The sequence below is a fragment of the Suricata suricatta genome, chromosome 16, assembly GCF_006229205.1.
Source record: "Suricata suricatta isolate VVHF042 chromosome 16, meerkat_22Aug2017_6uvM2_HiC, whole genome shotgun sequence".
Lineage (NCBI taxonomy): Eukaryota > Metazoa > Chordata > Mammalia > Carnivora > Herpestidae > Suricata > Suricata suricatta.
The window spans coordinates 37563795-37586242 of record NC_043715.1 but is presented as its reverse complement, the minus strand read 5'-3'; the positions used below and the strand labels follow the sequence as shown (position 1 = coordinate 37586242).

The 22448-nt window shown below is 48.7% G+C and overlaps 1 protein-coding gene across 2 annotated transcripts in view; it reads right to left on the bottom strand.

The window, feature by feature from the left end:
• Window positions 1-3056: 3056 nt before the first annotated feature.
• ZNF536 (zinc finger protein 536) overlaps window positions 3057-22448 on the bottom strand; it is a 431108-nt gene continuing 411716 nt past the window's right edge. For both annotated transcript variants that reach the window (XM_029925742.1, XM_029925744.1), the window contains one exon: window positions 3057-3301. In XM_029925742.1, the coding sequence (XP_029781602.1) occupies window positions 3057-3301 (245 nt within the window). The remainder of the gene's footprint in view (window positions 3302-22448) is intronic.

Genomic DNA, 22448 nt, shown 5'->3' with positions numbered 1-22448 from the left:
CCTTGCATTTAATGATTTTTAAAACAACTTTCTACCAATAAAGGGGAATCATAGATCCCATGCTTTCAGTGTCCTATATCATTACCGCCATTTGTATTTGCACTGGTTTTACCTTACTGAAACCAGTGTCCACGAACCTTTGAAGAAGCGTAATTCCCACATGCACGTGGGTGTGCGCCCACTCACACACACATGCACTCACCTTGTGTACGCCGCACAGAGATACTCACTGGGCTCAAACAGCACACGGCTGTGGGGACCATCCCCCCAGGACACTGCTGAGCTTTTCATGAATATACAGGGTTTGACCACGCCTTAGCAGAGCCTGACAAAACTGCAAAAATACATTTTACTTTTCCTAATAAACATAAGTGAATAGGAAAAGATTTTTTTTCCAGAGGTAGAGGTTTTATTGCGTAAAACACTGGATAAAACCGGACTGCTTCAAAGACATTTTATTCTAACAGCGGAAAGAAACAGTCATTGCTGAAAAAACAACTTTTAATACTTTCTATACCAGAATAAAGTTCTGTCAACTGATGTATTATAATAATAAATAATGACCAAGAATAAACTTTAAATACAAAGTTTTCTACTTGTTACAAGCATAGCAACAAAATCCTCTACGCTATTGATCTCAGATTTCCTCCAAGATAGATTTTTTTTTTCTTTGTGTAGGAATGTAGACAGTATTATGACCAGCATCACAGACTACAGAAGTTACAGGGAGAAAACTTGACATGTTTAGATAGGAGGACCTGGTGACATTCAGAAACTGACACTGCATCACTGTGGCTGTCACTTGTTTGTATTACAAGTTACAAATGTTCTGGAAAGAAGGCCTGTGTCAGAGGGGGACATAAGGACACGGTAGCACTGGACAAAATGGAATCAACACACACGCCACAAAGAAGAGGGGATGTTCCCAGTGTCACGAACAGAATTATTGCCTGTCGCATCTGACGATGCTCAGAAGACACAAAAGAAGACCAAAAGAGCGCCCAAAGTGCTAGAAATGGAATGTTTCTTTCACTTTTTTTTCTCTTGTTTTTTTTCTTTTTACTTTTTTTTTCTTCTTTTTTTTTTTTTTTTTAATATTTTTCTTTGCTAAGATACCAAAGGCGGGGCAAACACACAGAAAGCAAGCGACTGGCACAGTCACCAAACACAGTAGTGCAGTTAAAATCCTAAAGCTCACTACAGTCAGAAAGTTTTCAATAACATTTCAGTCCTTCCTCTAGGATCATAGAAACAGTTGCATTAAGTTTATCAACTTGATTTAAGTAAGGCAGTGAGAACTATTCTAGAAAAACAAGAAAGCAGCTTGCTCTATGCCAGCTGGGTCCACGTTGATCAGCGACCTCGTTTTCACCGAAACCTTGGGTAGATGACACGCTCGCAACAGCATATGCAAACCGGATTCCTTATTAGCCTGAGATTCCTTCCGGTCTCAGGATCGCGCTAAGCATTTTATTTACATTGAGAGCAGTTTAGAATTTTTGTAAACTGCTGTAGGCAGAGCTGAAGTTTTTAAGGCCCTGGGGTTTTATTCTGTGCTCCCAGCCTGCAAGGAAATATCGACTTTTTTTTTTTTAAGTCTGAATGATTTCATTTTACAAGAAGTTAATATTTCAATACTTCTCTATCGTCACAAGCAACAGCACCAATTTCGTGTCACTCAAAGGAAGTATGTTAAGAGGCTGAACTTATACGCCATTCTAGCAGATTCAAGAATAAACCCTTAACTAGTCTTCTTAAATCGTTTTTTTTTTTAAATGAGTTAAGTGGTTCATTATTGGCCCTCAAAATCTCCCTCTGGGTGGTGCAGAACTTGATAAATTTGGAGTATCCAATCAGTAAAAAATCTAAAATCTACAAAAATATAGAACACATTTGTTTTACAAAAACAGACATTTTTAACTCAAACAGTTTTCTTCATTAGCGATAGAGAGCAGGATGTTTAGATTCATCTTTTAATACAAGCTATTTCACAAGAGCTTGTCGGAGAAGAAAATCTCGCTTCATGTCTGTGATACTTACAAAAACGACACATGAAAAAAAAATCTGATCATCAGAACCGGAGCAGCCTTCATTCAAGTAAAATGTTTAAAACCATAATAAAAAAGAATCTTTCTGTTATTACATGAATTCCCACTTCTCACCAGCACCTTCGATAGATAGGGTTGGCTAGTTTTCCTAAACCACATTTTACATAATGTACCCCTCATTTGTTTTTATTCGCAACTTCTTTTTCATCAAAAAAACACAAAAACCAGACAACCAAGAAAAACAGCATTTCCCTCAATACTGTGATTTGATCTGAAAAAAAAAAAGGAATTACTCCTCAAACCTGCAATGGGCATTTGTCTGCGGATGATTTCTGACCATTGATTCATTCGGCTGTGTTGTTTTTTTTAATGCATGTTTAAGACGGCAAACCTCCGCGGTGCCGGTCAGCCCTGGCGCTGGCTGCCGGCGGTCTCGGGTTTCTTCGCGCGTGCGGTTGGGACAGCACGTGAATTGATTTTCTCTGCAGTGACCGCTCCAGTCTGACTGGCACCGCGACTGCCTCCCAGCACAGCTCATTAGGATGGGAGGCAAATGGCAGCAGCAGGTGTCAGATTATAGAGGTGTTTTCAACAATGAAAACACAGCCCCTCCATCTTCAAGGCAACACTAAATCATTTAGATGGTATCATTTTTCAGTTAAGAGCATGATTTGGGGACAAAGACGACTTAAGAGTTGGAAGGGCCCCCAGCTTTCTCAAGCTTGGAGGACACCAAGCGTTTCTGGAATCACTTCTCTTCCACCTGCATTGTTTGGAAGTACTTGTTGCCGGGTAACAGTTTAGCAGCCATTTTCAAGGGCTGGGGATTTTTTTTTCTTTAATATATATATATAGATATCTTTTTAAATTTTTTTAAAATGTTCTATACACTAGTGGGGGAGTAGTACATGATTTTTTTCCCCTTGGAATGCAGTTAGCAAACTCTTTTACCAGATGCATAATCTTAAAACTGTGTAAAATAATATTGCAATATACAGGTCAGTTTGCTCAGTTACGCTGCTCCTGGGTTTTGCAGCCTTCCTCTGTTAGCTCTGCTGAGCTCCCCGCCTTGACAGCTGTGGGGTCTTCGAAATTCCCAGAAGCCTCTGAGTCGACTCTGGAGCGCTTGAACCTGCGGTCGGGGTACTGACTGTTGTCAAAAGGCATACGATGGACGCAGAGCACGTGGGTCTTCAGGTTTCCCTTCTGAGAGGCACTGTAGGGACAGTATCGGCACTGGAAAGGCCTGTGACCTGCGGGCACAAAGAGGGACCGGTCAGCTCTTCTGCTTGCTCCCTCCCCGACCCCCACCATTCCGAGGACAGCGTCATTATGCCAGTGGTCTCAGTATTAGGATTGCAGTTATGTTGCAAAAATCAAATTGGCAAAGGACAGAAAAGTAGCCACTGCACCTCTCTGGACAAATAATAAGTTACCTGGAGAACTAGTAAGTTACCGACTAATAATAACATACACAGGGATTTACAAGATCTTTCCATCCTAGGGAGAGCTTTAATTCAGACTTCCCGGGTGACAGGAGAGAATGTTCCCAACGCCTAGATCTTTTTCTCTCCCATACACTGTTAGATAGCCAATATTTTAGGCTTTGCAGGCCAAGACACAAAATCAAAGATATTACGTAGGCACCTCTGTGACAAGAGAGGAAATAAATTTCCAACGCTTTATTGATGACATTCAAAACTTTTTTTTAGACGCTGAAATTTGAATTTCATATAATTTTCGTGGGAGATGAAATAGTTTTTCTTCCTTCGCTCCCTCTCCCCAATCTTTTAAAAGGCAGAAACCATTCCTAGCTCCCAGGCTGTACAAAAGCAGACAGTAGAGGGATTCGACCCCTGGACTGCAGTCAGCTGACCCCAGTTCTACACATACACAAAGCCATAAATCCCTCCGCCTGGGATTCTGACTCAGGCCTCAGCGCTAAGCCAGCACACTTTCTTCTCCACCCATCAAGCCTTTACAGATAAGAGGAGGAAGAGCGTGTTTGCAGAGGGGTGACAGAGGGCCGTGGCCCAAGCCCTACTCGGGGGCAGGGCTGGAAGTGCTAAGCTGGAGGAATCTGCAGAACCACTGGGTTTCAAGAGGCGGCCCTAGAAGACATCGGTGGGAACCAAAATGTTCAAATAACCATGGCCAGTGTAGTTTTAAAGAAGTTAGGTTTTGAATAGTAATCCTTGAAGTCAAATTTTTCTAGAAATGCTCTAAATTGGAACAGAAGGTGGACTCTTGTAGAAACGCACCCACTCCTCCGTGCTTGATTCCCCATCCGGATGCACAGCAGACACGCACACATTTCTGCTGCCTTGGGGACCAGGAAAGGATCTTGTTTGAGAAGTTATAATAGGACAATTGCATTCCCATCGATGCTGGTATGCATGTCCATTCCCGGAAGCTCATGAATACTGTCCCACACACCAGCCCCCAAGAGGTCAAGGCCCAGGGCTAGGTTTCATTTGCTCGGAAAAATAAGTAAATAATAAGTAAATAAATAGGCCCAACCATGTACACCAGAAAACAACCACACAGCACACTCAGCACTTCGGCTGCCACAGTAATAGCAGAAGTGCTGTGCCTCTACTTAGCAAGACAGTCTTGTTCTTGACAAACTGGAGGCCAACCTGATGTCCGGAGTTGAAGCTCACTTTCACTTCTCATTGCACACGGTCCTAGAGTCTTCTTCTTTGTGACTTGGTTTGTGCAGTCAGAGCTCTCTTTCTTCCCTCCTAGCCAACTGATCTCCAGGATGAATCTCTTCTACCTGATGACTCTCACTTTCTTATCCCCCCTCAGGGGCCAATCCAGTAGTTCCTGACTCTTGCCTAGACTGTGAACATGGCAGCCTGTAGGAGGGCTTCATGTTTCCCAGGGGCCCACCTCCAGCCCACTCCCCCACCAGGGATACCGGCATGGGCCCCTAAAGCAGGAGCTCAGCTGTGATTTCCTTGCCTCAAGTCTTTGAGGGCCACTTGCCCTTTAAGAAATAATCAGGACCTCCAAGCCCAGTCCCAGGCACCTGTCCTGTCTCCTCTGGAGCATGCTTCCCTTGTCCACACCAAACCAAACCATTCACAGTCTCTGCAAAAAGGCTGCATTCTGCAGGGTCTCCATGCCCTTGCTGGGTGATCCTCCCCCTGAAATACCACTTCCATTCTCTCTCTCCTTTCGAGGTTCCGCCCAACCGGATGCCGCTTTTGTGGGCTACTGTGGATTGATCCCCCTGAGTGGCCGTGAGTTCCTGGCAGGAAGCATAACCCTCTTAGGACCATTGACGCCAAGCCCACTGCCTGGCACAGATCAAGCAGGAGTGAACTGTTGATGGAACTCAACTATTATCTTATTGCTTCACCTTACCTTTTTTTTAAGGTATTATACATTTCTCGATAGGGTTTCTGCTTCTTTTGTTTCTATTGTTGCATCTAACATGAGGCTGAATCTGATCAACTTTCCCACTTGCCAAAAGCTGATCTGTAAATCTGTGGACTTTGGAGTTAAGAATAAATGAAACCCAAGAAAAGTACACGTGTGGCTGGCCCTTCTGCACAGCCTGCCACAGCCAGACGGGCAGCAGCAGTCAGCAGGAGGGCCCAGGCCTGGCCTGTCAGGTCAGAGAGATTCGCCGGTGTCCTTCCTGCCTTCGTGTGACTCGGTGCCACCCTCAGGGCTTCACGTCTCACACAGAAGACAGGGAAAGCCCTGGGTTGGTGGGGAGGGAGACCTGAGCCTCATAGTTCTTATGTGGATATAGGAATTTTACAAAGAATATAAGGGGCCCTAGTCATCACCCTGGACTTAGGGCACAGACAACAGGGGAGAACCCAGTCCGTGGCGAATAGAGCAGGAAAAGCCATTCTCTCCACCAGAATAGTGACTCTAAGTCAGTCCTAAGTTCGGAATCAGTGAGTTTCAAGAAGATCCCAAGACCCAGAAACCCAACTCAAGAAGTCGTCACCACTGTGGAAATTAAACTACACCCAGGGCTCTGGGAGTGAAGATTTTGAGGACTTTGGAAGAGCAACTTTTGAGCAGAAGAAAAAGGGGCCCGATTCTATAGCCAAAGGCATATATGAACTAACTGAAGGTCATCCAGAGAACCTCAGTAGAACCAAGACACCAGTTCTCAGGATGCTTAAGAAATGTTTTTAAAGTTTTACGCAAATCTTCTCAGGAATGGACTGCATTTTCTGGGTAGCCACCAGGGACAGCTCGGTGGCTGCCCACTATGCTAATGGCCATGGCTCACTCACAAGGCCAGAGCTAGGTCACTGACTGAAGCAGCCAGTCCCTGGTGGAGAATAGCACCATAGTCTGACCAGCCTTCAGAGTTAGGAACTCTGCATAATAAATAAATAAAAATAAAAAATAAAACCAGATCCAAAAAGTCTAACATAAGCACGAAGTAGAATGACCAAACCGTGGTATTGTTCAATACATCTACCTCAGGTCCCCAAGATTCAACGTGGTTCTGTTCTTCCACTGTTCTGGCCATCTGTCTAAGCTATTTATTATATTTTCTCTTTTTTTAATGTTTATTTGTTTTGAGAGAAAGAGAGAGAGTGTGTGCACATGAACAGGGTAAGGACATGGGGGAGGGGGTGGAGAAAAAGAATCCCAAGCAGGCTCCAGCGATGTCAGTCCAGAGCCTGACGCAGGGACTCAATCTCATGAACCATGAGAACATGACCTGAGCCAAAATCAAGAGTCAGATGCGTAAGCGACTGAGCCACCCAGCCACCCAGAATTATATTTTCCATTATCTTTACGAATGTTACATTTCTGTATGAATCCTATGCTCCAGCCTTTGGAAGCCACCTTCTCTGCAAGCTCTACCACCAACGTACACCGCAACATGCGTGTTGGCAAGCCAGGTGGAGAACCTTGAGTGTCCCCTTTATTCATCATAAAAGCCTTTTGTGAATTGGCCAATGTGGCATAAAAGCACCTAGTACATTTCACCACCAGTTGACTTTAAAATATTAATCATGATTTTAACCTATGGCACTAGCTGAATCTCTATGTCTTGGGAGAGTCAAAGATGTGCTAGAATTCTGGCATATTTGGATACATCCATGGTCAAAACACTAGTATTGAATTCGTTTTCATTTTAACTTAGGGGAGATGGGAATCTAGATGTAAATGTATATATCATATGCATGTGTGCATTTAGAAGGAAGTCTATATAATAGTAGGATCATAATAAATCCTGACTTTGCAATATGCCCTGTAGGTAGAAGCATTGTAGATAATAATAATAATACTTAAAGATCCGACAAGCCTGCATTCCATAGTTTTTCACATGTATTTTTGTATACTATCTTGGGGAACTTTGGTCAAGGAGTCACATCAGCCCCATTGTACAGATGAGGAAGTTAAGATACAGTGAACCTGGATGGTTTTGATTTAAAACAAATTTCCATCAGATCTAAAGTACTCAGATGCCCTATTTTGCCAAAATCCTTACAAGAACCATGATTGTGTATGTTCTTATAAGATACACATGCTACATAAGACATCCACCCCAGCTTCTGAGTTGAAAGACCCAGAAGAAGGCAGCGTGTTCTCCAAAGGATCAACTTTTTAAAAAATTTTTTAAATGTTTTATTTATTTTTGATACAGAGGGAGACAGAGCATGAGAGGGGGAGGGGTAGAGAGAGAAGGAGACACAGAACCAGAAGCAGGCTCCAGGCTCTGAGCTAGCTGTCAGCCCATAGCCTGACATGGGGCCCGAACCCACGAACATGAGATCTGACCTGAGCCGGAGTCGGAGGCCTAACCGACTGAGCCTCCCAGGCGCCCCCAAAGGATCAACTTTTAAGCAGAAATCTGTCCCTTCCTGCAGCAAACATTTACTCCCAAACAGAAGGCTATTGTTATGCAAAACCTTTTCGAAATTTGATACATTTCTGAGTCCAGCTAAATGTGGATAAATCAGTTCAAGCTTCCCTACGCCATTTGTACACTTGAAGTCCCTGGTGTTGGTGCGAATGCAGCAGTGTCTGTGGAGGTCTGTGAGCTTTTGGTCAAACCTGAGAGCTCCCCGGAATAGTTCACTGTGTGTTCAAATATTTGTGACAGAGAAGGGATCCATTTGCAGGCAGAAGTGGGGGGGGGGGTAGGGGTAGGGGAGGGAGGGAAGTGAACTGGGGAGCTCCTGCCTTGGGTGGAGGTGGGGCTTAGCGAAAATACCATCTCTGGAAGGAAGCAGGTCATCTGTCCCCAGGTCCCCAGAGGAAAGCTGAAACAGCTCTCAGGGTGACAGGGCAACCCCTTGGTGAGCTCTGAACTCTGCAGACCTCCACCCGTCTCTTTTGAGTGAGCTGGAGTCCAGCCCTGTCGGGAGAGCCACCTTGCTAGCCTGGAGATAGAGTTGGCGAAGCACCTGGGTCTGCAGGTGGCAATGAAGATGCTAATGTCTGTCAATTTCCAAGAAGCAGAAAAAGCTTCCCCATTAGCAACTAGAATCAAGACATGGCTTCTCTCCAGCTGAACCCCACCGAGGAGGACCACACTCTGGGGCAGTGAAGACGGGGAGCTCTCTCGGCTTGGCATTTTTGCCTTATATCAGGGTGTCTTTCTGCGACACAATAGACAGTGTGAGTCTGACCAGGAGCTTGTGTTCAAAGCATAGCTTCCCCCCTTACGAGGTTGGGAGGCTATGTAACCCAAACTTCAGTCTCCTCTGTGTTGCTGTTGAGTAAGGAATGTGATCTCTTGAGGCTTCAGTTCCCACACCCTGAAAATGGGGCAGTAATACTAATTCTTCCTCTGTAGGATGTCATGAGGAGCAAATGGAATAAGGTGTTAAGTCTGGAATGAATACAGAACTATATAGACGTCAGCTGTCTGTCACTGTATGCTTGCTGTTCCCATTGCTGTCATCTTGCAGCCTGTCTAAGCCTGGTGGGGCCTCTGTGTTCTGCTCTTCTTCAAATGTACTGACCCAGCGAGTGTCTCAGGTGTCATTGTTTTGTGCCACTTGCCTCAGGTGGTCTTCAGTGGGAGCTGGAGACATTGTCTGTCCTTGCGGCATCTGCCCTTGAACGAGAGCTTTGGGAAACAGGAAGGCCTTCACAGTCCAAAGGAACACGTTGTTAACATTCCATTTCCCTTGGATGAAGTTCAGCAACTGTGGGTTAGGATGGGCTTTGGGTCTGACCCCATGCCGGAAACATCTCCCCACCTAGTGGATCCTGTTCTAGCCAAGGGCGAGGCCAGAAACAACACTTTGGGGCAATGCAGGTGGTGATACAGTAGAGGTGACTGGGGGTGAGCCCCTGTTTGTCCTCCGACCGTCTTCACTCTCAGCGTCCCCAGAGTTTGCCGTCTCTGCCATACAGGACTCTCTGTGTTCTCCAAATGCTTCATACTCCTTCCCGCCACAGGACCTTTGCTCCATCTCTTCTTGTTCCCTAATCTGTACTGCTCTCTTCCTCTACTGCATCTAATGACCGTGTAGCTGTATCCTTTAGCACACCTTGTCTCTGCCGCGAGGAGGCCTGTTCACACCAGACTCATCATGATGGCGATGACAGCCATCATTGCAAAATCTTCTGTTGGGGGGAGGTTTCAGCAAGGGTAACTGAACAAATAAACAATACATCTGTCCTCCTCACTGGACAGTCAGCTCCGTGGTGCAAGGGCTGTGGGGTTTGCTTTTTGGGTTTGATGATTATTGCTGTTTCTCCCCACCTAGCACAGTGCTTGGCCCATTGCAGAGATCCATCAGTGTTTTTCAAGCAAAGGAAGGGATGGATGGGCGGACGGATGGATAGATGGATGGATGGATGGATGGTGGGATGGATGGATGGATGAAGAAATGATGGGAGAGGCAGCTAGGAGAAGGGACAGGGAGAGAAGTGCTACTCTAGACAAGGATAAGGCTGAGCCCAGACACAGGGTTAGGGAGCCTGGCATCAGTGCAAGGGTCTGGGAGCAGGTCATGGTGGAGGTGAAGCCCAGTGAGGGAGCTGGCCAGGGGCCAGGCTCACGGACCCACTGCGTGGCCCTCTTTCTACGGGAGAAGGGAAGTGAAGAGGCCTTTCCAGCCCAGCCTCGACACGGCTGACTGTGGAGAGCCCCAATCTCTGTCTGCAGCCAGGGCCCTGGGCCCTGCGGTGCGGCCAGATGGGTGCCCCCCACAACCCCCCCACCACACTCTGTCTCTCTACCTCTCACTTCGAGACCATCAACGTTTCCCATCACTGCCATGTGAAAAGTAAGTACATCATACGTTAATTTGTATTGTCACTGCGCCGTAGAGCCGTGGTAAAGAGCACATTCATTTTTAATCCACTATGAATAATATATAAATATGTATACAGTGTGGAGGGTCAAGAGGAGTAAGGAGAAAGCAAGTCGTACATTGTTTATAACAAAAGTGAGGAAACGAGATATTTTTCTTACTTGCTACGATGGAAATATCTGTTCTTTCCCTGTACCTGAGGGGGAGCGGGAAATGCCTCCCCTTGGGGGACCATCCATTAATTACAGCCCCACACTTGTGGGCAGAGATGGGGCTGCTTCATGGGGCTTCTAGACGTTCCAAACTGACGGTTTCTCTCCGGGGGTGGGGTGGCAGGTGGGAAGGGTGCAGGAGTCCGCAGCCCAGCGGTGCTGTTTCGCCTGGACCCAAGTCATCAGGGCAAGATCTCCGGGAACTGCAGCAATGGTCCTCTCAATCCCACCAGGAAGGACATGTGTAGACAGGAGTCTTCCCATCTCACAGATGAGAAAACTGAGCCCAGGGAGAGTAAATAGTTGTTCAAAGTCAGGAGTATTTGGCCAGCGGGTGTCTGACCCGGAATTCAACCTTAGGGCTGTTCTACAGCAGGTGATCCTCTCTGCTCCTTCCTGCCAGTCCCTGGAAATCGCTTGTTGGAAGATTCTCCACAAAGGACTATCTTCTGACAGGACCCAGGATGCTCCACAAGGGAGTCTATGAACACCCTGGAAGGGTGTGCACTGTAATGTGTGTGTGTGTGTGTGTGTGTGTGTGTGTGTGTGTGTGTGTGAGAGAGAGAGAGAGAGAGAGAGAGAGAGAGAGAGAGAGAGAAATTGCACACATGTCACCTGCCACACCACTTACGGACACTAGGCTCTGCTATGGCCTCAAGATACCCACCAAAGCCAGGCACTGTGCACATGGCTGTCACCGAGCCACGGGACTCCCAGCTTCCATCACACAACTCCTGGAACCTCACCCACTTCCATGAGCACACATTCAGCACCCACTGCATGCACTGCATTGAACAGACTGCTCTAGGAATGACACAGGACTTTTGGCACCACAAGACGGGCAAGGGCATCTCTTCTACCTGCTTGACACAATGCCCACCAATACATGTGGGGCAACTGGCCACAGTCTCGAGGCTGCCTTCAGGGGTGACTGGCTAGTGGACACCATCACCAGTGGGATGTGGGAGGGGCCAAAATTTCTGAGGAGAGGACATCCAGCTGCTTTGAGCCAGGTTCCAGCTTCCCGTCAAAAAGATGGCTCTGAGGACAGGCCCTGAAAGAGTCCTGGGAGCGGAAGAACATTCCTGAGGAAGGACATGTGTGCTGTTTGGCCGCAGGCAGGGTCTATGTGTAGTGACAGAGGCACAATTCTGGGTGTTGGGACAAGCGGATCTAGAGTGGAGAGAGACAGTCTCCAGTCATGGCACATGGTCAGCACAAGGAAGAGGGTCCAGAAGAGGCTCATGTGTGTAAGTGGGAGGGCGTAGGGTCCTTGGCCCCCGGATAGACATGGAGACACGGGCAAGCCCCTTGCGTCTTCATTCCGCCTGCCATCTCTGAGACCAGGGCAAGCCTTTCAGACCAATTCCACTGGGCCCTTTTATTGGCCATTGAAATAAATGCCAAAAGACCACATGAAGGTCAATGAAGAGGAGCATTGCTGCCATGACTTCTACATCAGCCTTGGCCACAGCCCATTTGCAGCCTGGGCAGCTGTGGACCCCCACAAAGCTGCCTGCAGTAAGTTCAGGGCTGACTCACCTGGAGACACTACCATTTTCCTTTCTGAAATACCTTCCTTGGAGCACAGGGTCATGGAGAATTTCTAAGAGCCCAGAAGGGTTTCCTACAGCCACATTTTATGACATTGTTTTCTAGAAAGAACCAGCTCACATGCATAGAGCCATGAGGCTAGGGAAGGGCCTCATCTGAGAGGTCAGGAGGGCTCCTGAGCAACACCACCCCTACCGCAGCACCCCAACTGTGAGCCCTCTGCTTTCAGTAAGAGTAAGGACATTAGCACAACACAGGCTGGTAGTTAAGAAAATGGCTCCACCTATAGGGCCAGTGGTGTAGGTTAGAGACACGGCCCCAGAGGAGGACCCACAGGCCTGGGAGGAATCTAAGCCCCGTGATGGAACCATGAACTCCTGGGCGGTCATCTGGTCTCCACTGGGCTCTCACCTGCGGCTCCCTCTACAGGTCTGCGGCTGACCCTGAAGCTGCAAAGTGGAGGGGCTTCCGCCCAGGACCCTGGCCATCCTTCTGGCTTCAATAGGCTCAGCAGAGGCAATGAGATGGGTAAAGATATACATGAACACACATGGAGCCGATAGAGTTATTTTCACAGTTGCACACATCATATATATATATATTTTTTCCCTAATTCCAAATAGACAAGAATGGTTCTAATCAGGTACGTAATTCATGTTTTCAGTTTTCGAAAAAATATTCATCCATCTAATCAAAAATGCTGAAACACTTTGGAATATCCTTAGTATAAATAATTTCAGGTTTCAAATATCATGTGATTTGGGGTTTAATTTAAAACACTACCAAAAAATATTTCACTGGTTTAAAAGCAAACGTTGATCCGTGTGGCAATGGATCAGAGACACCAGTGTGAACTTGTGTTTAGTCCAATATATGTAACACAGATAGGAGTGTATGCGGGGTTAGTGTACACACTTACGTGTCCTTGTCACCTCAGCTGAGTGGGTGCCCACTTGATTTGTAGCACCATTCTCAAGAAAAGGAACCAGGTGGGAGCCTATGGTTCAGTTAGGCGGCTCTTGATTTTGGCTCAGGTCATGATCTCATGGTTCATGAGTTCGCCCTATGGCAAGCCTGCGTGGGATTCTCTCCCTCTCTCTCTGGCCCTCCCCGACTTGTGCATTCGTATGCGCTCTCTTTCTCTCAAAAATAAATATGTCAAACGACTTTAAAAACAACAAAACAAAAGAAAACAAAAGCCTTTTTTGTAGAAATGGCTGATTCTAGGGTCGGAATAGGAAATACCCAAGATGGGCCTGGAGCATTTTTGCCAGAAAGTGAGGAATTGCTCCAAAGACCCACACGTTGATGGGGGTACATCAAAGTAGCAAAGAGCTAAACAGAAGAGCCCCCAGTGGCCAGAGCTGGAATAACTTTGGCCACAAAGTGAGGGACATAGTATAGATTCTAGCCCCAAGCATCAAGAGGCACCTACAGGTCACACTGATCTAACTAGAATTAATAGCTACAAGGAGGGTGCGCCAACTCCAGCATCCACCCTCCCCTGAAAATGCTGGGAGAGAGCACAGCAGGGCAGGGTGAGGTTTGCAGTGTGACGTGGGGTGAGCCACCGGCCCCTCTGTTCCTGCAGCACCCTCTGTCTCTGGCCTCCTCCATCATCCTTCAGGATGAAGTCACTCCCCCGGAGACCAACAGTGGGCATTGTTAGAGTATTATTATATTACACATCTAAAAATCTCCAAAAAAGGGAAGTAAGTTCATCGACCCTTTGAAGGTTATTTAATGATAAACATAAATGCTTTCATAAAATCTGGGGGATGATTTAAGATCCAGAATCAACAGTTGCCAGCGAGTGTCCATGGCCTGCACCCCAAGCTGCCTCTCCTGACCACCCCAGCAGGCTGGTGGCTCCCTGAGCACAGAGGCCGCCTGGACCAAACGAATAAACGTGGCTTAAGGCCAAATCTGCACTGCACGGGCCAGAGTGACCATCTCGAGGCCGAGGGGATGGAAGGGCAGGCCCCTCCTGGGTCTGAACTTCTGCTCCTTCTGGGGTTGGGAGGGGGCTGGGTGCAGAGCTGGGAGGATGGAGAAGGCTCCTACCCGCCCCCCTCCACCGCCTCAGACGCTGTTCTCTGCACACATCTCCTAGAATCCAGCCTCACTTCCTCAGCTTTCATGCTAACTGAACTTGAATCTGATGCTGCTGAGAGGCAGCAAGGCACTGCGGGTTGGGCCCTGGCCACGGACTCAAAGGGAGCCATTAGAAAGCTGGATTCTGCCTCTCTCTGGCTTCGCAAGCCTCTGGGGGCCTCAGTGTCCTCAACTGGCAGGTGGAGACCCTGCCGCCTGCCTTCAGGGTTGTCACTGGGCTGGCGATTCGAGTTCAAGGCTACCACACCACAGGCGCTCCACAGCGTGAGTCATTCACTACTTCTAACCATATCTGGGGTACGTTTATTTAATGGGTCTTAAGTGCCACACATGGTGCTCAGCAATTCACGTGCCTCTGCTCCACCAACCCCCACATCAATCCTATTCGGGAACTTTGTTATGCCCGTTTTACAGATGAAAACAGGGAGATTTGGAAAAGCTAAATATGTTGGTCCAAGAGCATGAAATCCTTCCAACAGGTAAGGTTTGAATCCAGGCTTCTGACTGGAAAGCTTGCCCCCTTCCCTGCGGTGCCTGATTGGCTGAGCCGCTGGCTGTAGGGAGTGTTCCAGCCCCACCTGCCCCCTTCCCACTCCTGGGTGCTGGCCAGGAGAGTGCTGCCCCGGCTGCCACCTCCTCCAGGAAGGATTTCAGTGTCGCTAAGTCAGGGTCAGCCACGGCTGTGACTGTCTCCTGATCTGGGGTGCTATGCTATCACTGTCCACTGAAAATCAACCACATTCACCTTTTAAGAACCTTTTACAGGGTGCTTGAGTGGCTCAGTTGGTTGAGTGTCCAGCTTCGGCTCAGGTCATAATCTCACGATTTGTGAGTTCGAGCCCCATGTCATGCCCTGTGCTGACAGCTCAGAGCCTGGAGCCTCCTTTGCATTCTGTGTTTCCCTCTCTCTCTGCCCGTACCCTGTTCCCACTCTGTCTCTCTCTCTCTCTCTCTCTCTCAAAAATAAATAACATTAAAAAATGTTAAGAATGTTTTTAAATACAATTTTTATCTTGGTAGAGATTTAGAATTTTAAAAATGTCGCATAGAGAGTAGAGTATTCTCCTATCACACCCATTCCCCCTATTGTTAACATCTCGTGAGGAGGGTACATTTGTTACAATTAATGACCCAGTATTGATACACTACTATTCAGTAAGGTCCATATTTTATTCAGATTTCCTTTGTTTTCACCTAATGGATTTTTTCCAGGATCCCGTTCAGGACAACATTACATTTAGTTGTCATGTCTCCTGAGGTGCCTGTTGGCCGTGACAGTTTTTCAGGCTTTCCTTGTTTTGGATGACCTAGACAGTTTTGAGGAATACTTTGTAGGAGGTGTCTCATTTGGGATTTCTCCCGGTTCGACCTGGGTTAGGGCGCAAGACCACAGAGGTGCAGGGGCTTCTCCTAGCATGGGATCAAGGCGCTGCTGTTACTCTGACCTTGGTGACCTGGTGGAGGGTATGTGGATCAGGTGTCTGCCCTGGAAAGTTGGTCTTGTCCCCTCTCCATGCTGGGCTCTTCCTACACATTTCCCTGGGAAGGAAGTCACTGCGCAGCCCCCATTAAGGACTTAGGTTCCATGTCCCAGGGGGACATTTACATAGAGAGTGTGGGATGCCGGGGACATTTATCTGTCCTTTTCCTTTTTAAGTTTATTAATTTATTTTGAGAGAGAGAGAGAGAGAGAGAGAGAGCAAGCAGGGAAGGGACAGAGAAAGAGAGAGCAAGGGAGAATCCCGAGCAGGCTCTGCACTGTAAGAGCAGAGTCCAACGTGGGGCTCGATCACACGCACTGTGAGATCAGGACCTGAGCTGAAATCAAGAGGCCTAACAGATGGAGCCACCCAGGTGCCCTTTAAGTGAAATCATTAGGGTGACACTAATGGGAACAGAGATGGGAACAGCGGAGGGGCTCCCGAGATTCGCCAATGCAGCACCTCCTCTTCAGACTCTTACCACTCGTGTCTTCCCTCCTTAGGAACACTGGGCTAGATATGGTTATCCTAAATTTTTTTAATGTTTTTTATTTATTTATTTTTTGATAGAGAGAGATAGTGCGAGTAGGGGAGGGTCAGAGAGAGGGGGAGATTCAGAATCTGAAACAGGCTCCAGGCTCTGAGCTAGCTGTCAGCACAGAGCCTGACGCGGGGCTCGAACCCACGAACTGCGAGATCATGACCTGAGCCGAGGTCGAACACTTAACCAATTGAGCCACTCCGGTGCCCCTAGATATGGTTATCCTAAGACCCCATGGCAACAAAATGGTCAGTAGACACCTCAGGAGTTTAGGAGAAGCTGTGACCGCCAGCCCCGCTCCATGTGGGCCACCTCCGGCACCCACAGCCCATCCCGGAGCAACCGCTAGGACTCTTGGGGCAGGAGAAGGACACCAGAAGGACAGAAAGGCAGCAGGTGGGCCACACGCATTAAGCCACTGTGTATGTGTGCCCATCTTTGCTCTCCAACCTTCCATGACTCCCTATTTCTTACCATAGCATCTTGCTCCTTAGCCTGGCTTTCCAGCTCGAAATCCCTTCTTACCTCCTACCCACTGCCAGGCCCACCGGGAATTTGCCCGCCGCAGCTGCCAGATTCCTTCCAGTCAGACCCGCCAAGGCCCCCACACCTCCTGGAAACCTTTCCTAGGACCCACCCCCAGGGCCCCACTGGCACGTGTCAAAGACTCCACACATTTAGGCACCAGATTGTGTTCATCAGGCATGCCCACTAAGGCTTCTCGGGATGCAGGCTTGGAGGGTCTCTCCCTTCCCTGGGGAGAGGGACAACTCCAGCGGCCAGGCGCAGAGTAGTGGTTTCAGAAGGGGCCCTGGGGCCAGCTTCCCTTGAACAGCCACTTAGGAAGGGTTTGGGTGCTGCCTTAGGTGGGAGACCCCTGTGTCCAACCCCCATTTTCTCACCTTCAGGCGGGGGGGGGGGGAGGGGGCGTGGCGGGGGGAGGTGCTGGAGACGCCCTGGCACGGGCAGGCCATGACCTTGAACAGGCTTGCCGCTCTCTGGTCTCCTGAGGAGCGCACATATCCTGACCTGGCTTCCCTCCACCCTGCTTGGTGTCCTTCCTCAGGTGCAAGACACCCCTCCTGACCGGTTCACCAGGACAATCTAAGAGCTCTGTGCCCTGGAGACCCCTGGAGGCTCCCGTCCAGGTTGCCATACTCCCTTCCCATTCTGCGCGTGCAAGGAGGGCGCAGGAGGGCTCACCCACTTCCGGCGGCACTTTTGGTCCTTGGGTGGCTGTGCATTTTCCCGTGCAGCCTGCGGGGGAGCTCGGCGTCCCCATTACAGCTCCAGGAACCACACCCTCTCCTCCCCAGGTCTCCAGCCAGCTGTCGCCACTTCCTGTGCCATGCTGAGATGTCACCATCCAAACAGCCCAAGGCTCCCCAGAGCCCAGGTGGCCGTGTGGTTAGCTCTGCTGATTCCATGCAACCCTGCAGGTACACGCCCCTCATAGGCCACACCCCTCAGAGGCCCCACCTCCTCAGAGGTCACGAGCGGGAGGCACACACACATATTTATTTATTTACGGTTCTCGACACTATGAAAAAAAGGGGGGGATATTGCCAATGTTTCAAAACAAAGAGATTTCGTGTAAAAACATGGGTTTCTTGTTTACCTTGAAAAGTCAGAAGTTCTGGCAAGATCCCAGAGGCAGCCAGTCAGAGCTGGGTCCCAGGGGCCCCCTAGCTGGGCATGGTTTGCCCTTGGGCCCACTTCACTGCTGGCACTATCTGCCTCCTGGCACCGTGGGCCTCAGGGTCCACAGTGTCTGCCTTGTCCTGTCCTGTCCATGCCCAGCTGCCAGGGCCTCACCTTCTTGGGGGCGGGGCGGGGCGCGGGGCGGGGTCTTTGTGTGGCCTGCATCCCACCGATGAATGGCATTCCCGTACACACCCAGCGAAATAAACAAGCGGGTGGTCTCTGCTGGTCCAACCTTTTCTTGTTTTCCATTGTGTCGCTTAAAACGAATGCATCAGAGCTTAATTGTAGTTTCTGTTTTATTGTACAATTTAAATATGGGAGGGGGGCCAATGTGGGCATGTGCCAAGGGTGGGCTGTGCACTGTGCCACAGGAGCAGACATGGGGGGAGGGGCAGACTTACAAAAACTCCCAGTAGGAACACTCCACAGGGCAATGCACGTCCAATCTACAAAAACTGGTATCCAAAATTATCTGGATAATTCACTCCCCACACGTGTCTTCATGAAAACATTAGCACATTTCTGGGGTGGGGGGGCATTGTATGGTTTGGGGAGGGGCTCACATGGGTTGCAGAAAATCTGACCAAAAACAGTGTAGCAGAAACACTCATATTGCATAAAATTTCGGTGCTCTGGTGTTGTATTAATGTGAGTTTATGTGTGAGAGAGAATCACACATCTCTCTTTTTATAAAGGAATCAGACACCCTCAATCCATACCCACCGTATATATCCATATACATGGGCACACTGCATATATTTTAAATAGCTACTTTTTATCATGGCCAATTCTACAAATTGGTACCATGAACAATAGAAAATTACAAAGTATGAAGGAGAGATGGAAGCATAAACTTTTCCATGTTCGGCTTTCTCTGAGTGCCACTAAGGATGTCACATGCCAAAAATAACATAAAATAAAATAAATAAAGCATAGAAGAGAGGTGGCTTTTCTTAGGAAGTCACAAAGGAAATGCTACTCCTTTCTTCTCTTTTTTCCCCCTATAAAAGGCTCTCTCTAAAATCAAAGGTGTCAGACTTTGCTTTCTCTTGCTGGCATGATCCAGAATACGGCTGAGGAATGACAGATGTCGGCCCCCAGCTGCAATGAAGCATGCTGAAGTTTCTGTCTAATCCACTTATTTCTCTGTAGTCACGTAAACCAAAACAAATGGGCAGGGCTTTATATTAGGGAAAAAAAAAAGGAAAGAAAGAAAGAAAAAGAAAGCCCACAGCATCAGGACTTTGTTGCATAACGCAGCGGGCACGCCATTTTGATACGGTTTTCTCTCCGGAGGGAAAAGGCACCTTGTGTTGAGAACTGGTCCCTCAACGTGTGGCCCCCAAAACGCCAACCCTTTGTGGATCTCTTCATCCCCGGCAAGATGTGGCTTCCGAAGGATGAGGGCAGTGCGGATGGGGTGGGGGCCAGGGGTGTGGGACCACAGAGAGGCCTTCAGGGCACCCAGGGCACGCCCACACCACACACACACACACACCAGCAGGCTCCCAGCTTTCCGAGCTGCTAAACCCAGATGATGATTGTTATCACCAGCTCCATCGTTTTCAACTACTTGAATAAATCCAGAGGAATTATAAACGGAGCCCGTGTGTAATTAAAGTGAGCGTTGTTAGACTCTTCATTTAATAAAACACTTGAAAAGAAAAGCCCTTGTAGGTTTCCCCACGCCACGGGGAAGCAGGAGGGTAAGTGAGCGGGGCCGCGAGGAGGCACCGGCCCCTGCCTCCTGCCAGCGCAGGGCGACCACCCTGTGAACCTGCCCCCCTCCGATCTTGTAAGGCGTCAGCGAGGATCAGGAGTCCTGGGGCTCTGTCACCGCCAGCAGCTCCGACAGCTGCGAAGCACTTTCAGACGAGTCACAAGGAAAGATGTGACGGATTTCGCCCATGGCAGAATGGCGTTCCGTTTCTGGCCCTTCAGGCAAAAACAGTAAAGGCAAAGAGGAAAATTTGAGATTTCCCCCCTTAAACTTCCCACAACAACCTCAGCAAAACCACATGACTTGCCTTCTACAATCTCCCTGGTGTGTTCACTGCTACTTTGGCAGGAAATCAGAATTACTGTTATATAAATTCCATCTGATGCCAGAGCGACCATCTGTGAGTAAAACTGCTTCACCTACGTCTGCCTGCAAAGCCACTCTCCCAGAGACAAGGGAGAAGGGGAAAAAAATTTGATTAATTTGCAGAATGCTTGTGATTTGCTCATATATTATTATAACTGCTCATCAGCACATGACAAATTCCCAGCCCTCGGTGCAGGCACCCGTTCGGTTTCAGCAGCTTCTTGTGCCGGCACCTGACAGACTGCAGGGCCTCTAATGACTTTCAGATGCTTACAAACAGTAATTCTATCTTCAGAATAAAAAAGAAAAATCCGTAGGAAGAAAAGAGGAGTGAGTTCGTCTATTTCATTTCCTTCCTGTATATCAACATGATTTAACTCTTCGGGGCGGCCACAGCTCCAAGATGGGGCCTCTTAGGCCCGGCCACGGCCGCCTGCGGAGACAAAGACCCCCGTCCCCCCCGAGTCAAGGTGGGGGCTCTGCCCAGGGGCTCCGCGCAGTGGCAGGGGGGATGCCGGGAGGCGCCCCCGTGCCAGCAGCCACCGCCCAGCTCTCCCTCTCCCTCCACGCTCCAGGATCCCTTACATTTGTCCACTTTTAAAGCCCTCATAACCTCTCACATTCTCTGCAAACACATCTGCCTCCTAACTGCCGTTGGATTTCTGGCTTCCCCTCCCCTTTGCTTTTAAAACTCTGATTATGCCTTCCCAAGCCCTGCCTTTGTGCTTGATTGCCTGTTTCAGATTAGAGATTTTAGAAGGAGACAAAGACTTCAGAATGCACATCAGTCCCACATATGAGGACCCACAGAAGGAAAAGCGATAAAACGCGATACACCATCTGTCCACAGACAATAACCTGCGTGTTTGGAGGCTCACAAATTATTTAGCGCACAACCTTCCCAAATTACGGAGCCCTGAAACAGGGCAGAGCCTGGGAGAGAGACCCTCTTTGATGTCTTTTGGTATTTCCCACTGCCCCCCCTGCCCCCACCCCCAAACTGATTGCTAACAGTTGAGGAATGTCTCGGTGACACGTAGATTTTTATTATCAGGATCTTCCTATTACACGTGGCCTGGGATCCGGGCGAGGGTGGGCTCGGCCCCTCCTACCCGCCCCCCCAACCCCAACTCCGGGGCCACAGACATTTTGGGAAACCTGGCCCAGATGCAAAGTCTGTCTGAGGAGGCGGGTGGGCCAGGAGGGAGGGGGATGTGGACTCGAGCAGACCAGTCTTCCTTCTTACCGAGGGATCCTGAACACCTCTGCCTATTCAGCAGGCTGGGCAGCTGGTTGATTTGCTTTGGGAAGATATTCTAGATTTTGTTGAGGAGGCGTCTACACTGCACACAAATGGATCTCCCTCCCCACCTCCAGTCTTCCCCCTTAAAAACATCGTCCCCTACCTTTCTTGCCGACCCCAGGCCACAAACTACTCGTAATAATTAGCCAGTATCTTTTTGTTCATGCTACAAAATTCCTTGTGAAATGATTTGCTAAAATGGAAGGGAAAAAAGACCAACCATTCTGTGTGTGTGTGTGTGTGTGTGTGTAGTTTTTTGTTTGAAGTGAGTGCATTTTTTTTTTATCAGACATTCCTCACCCTTTGTTTGAAGCCTGGGACCGATGGTTCCGTGCAAGGGCTTTGCCTCCGCGCCCTGAGAACTCACAGGCTCTATGAGGAAGGGCTCCCGTTTCAGAACTGGGGAAGGCGAGGTGCGTGACGCTGGCTAGTGTGGCCGGCGGCGCTCGGCCTGGAGCAGCTGGCGTTTGAAACCAGCTCCAGACCTCTCCCCTCTGAACCGCCCAAGAACCCCAAGATCCTGCTTCAAGCATGAAGCCCGAGAGGCAGCCATCCGCTGCCGAAGACTCCAATGGATTATTTTACATGATTATTAATAAACAACCAAACAAACATTTACTTTGCAAATTGAAGCATTTCTTTCCTGAGTCTCAAAATAGACACGTCGTTATATGGAGAGGGAGGCCGGGGCTGAATGGGAACTAAATCAGGCTTCATTACCAAATTCATCGCAAAGCTTAATTATCCAGGTTCTAGTCCCTTTTCGGGTAGTTCCTCCCCAGAGCCCAGGCCAGTTCCAGCAAGCCCGATTTCCCTGGGGCAGGACTCCCCCCAGCCTTGAGCCCCGCACGGGGATGCTTTCCCCCCACCCTGGGCTCCTCCAAGACAGCGGCCCCTGCGTCACTGATGTCTGTGCCCGGCCTGTCTCCAAGGGAGAGGCACTCGGGAGGTGGCCGGAAGGCATGTACTGTTGGGTTTCTGGAGAGGTCTCGGTCCATCCCAGTGCTCTGATTTGCAGCTTGTTTTCCAGACTCCCCTAACCTGATGTCAATTAAGACTGTGTTTACACACACAGCTTGGCTGAAATTAGGGGGGGGAAGCAAGGGGGGGAGTCTCACTTGCATTCAAACAACCAGATGTTTA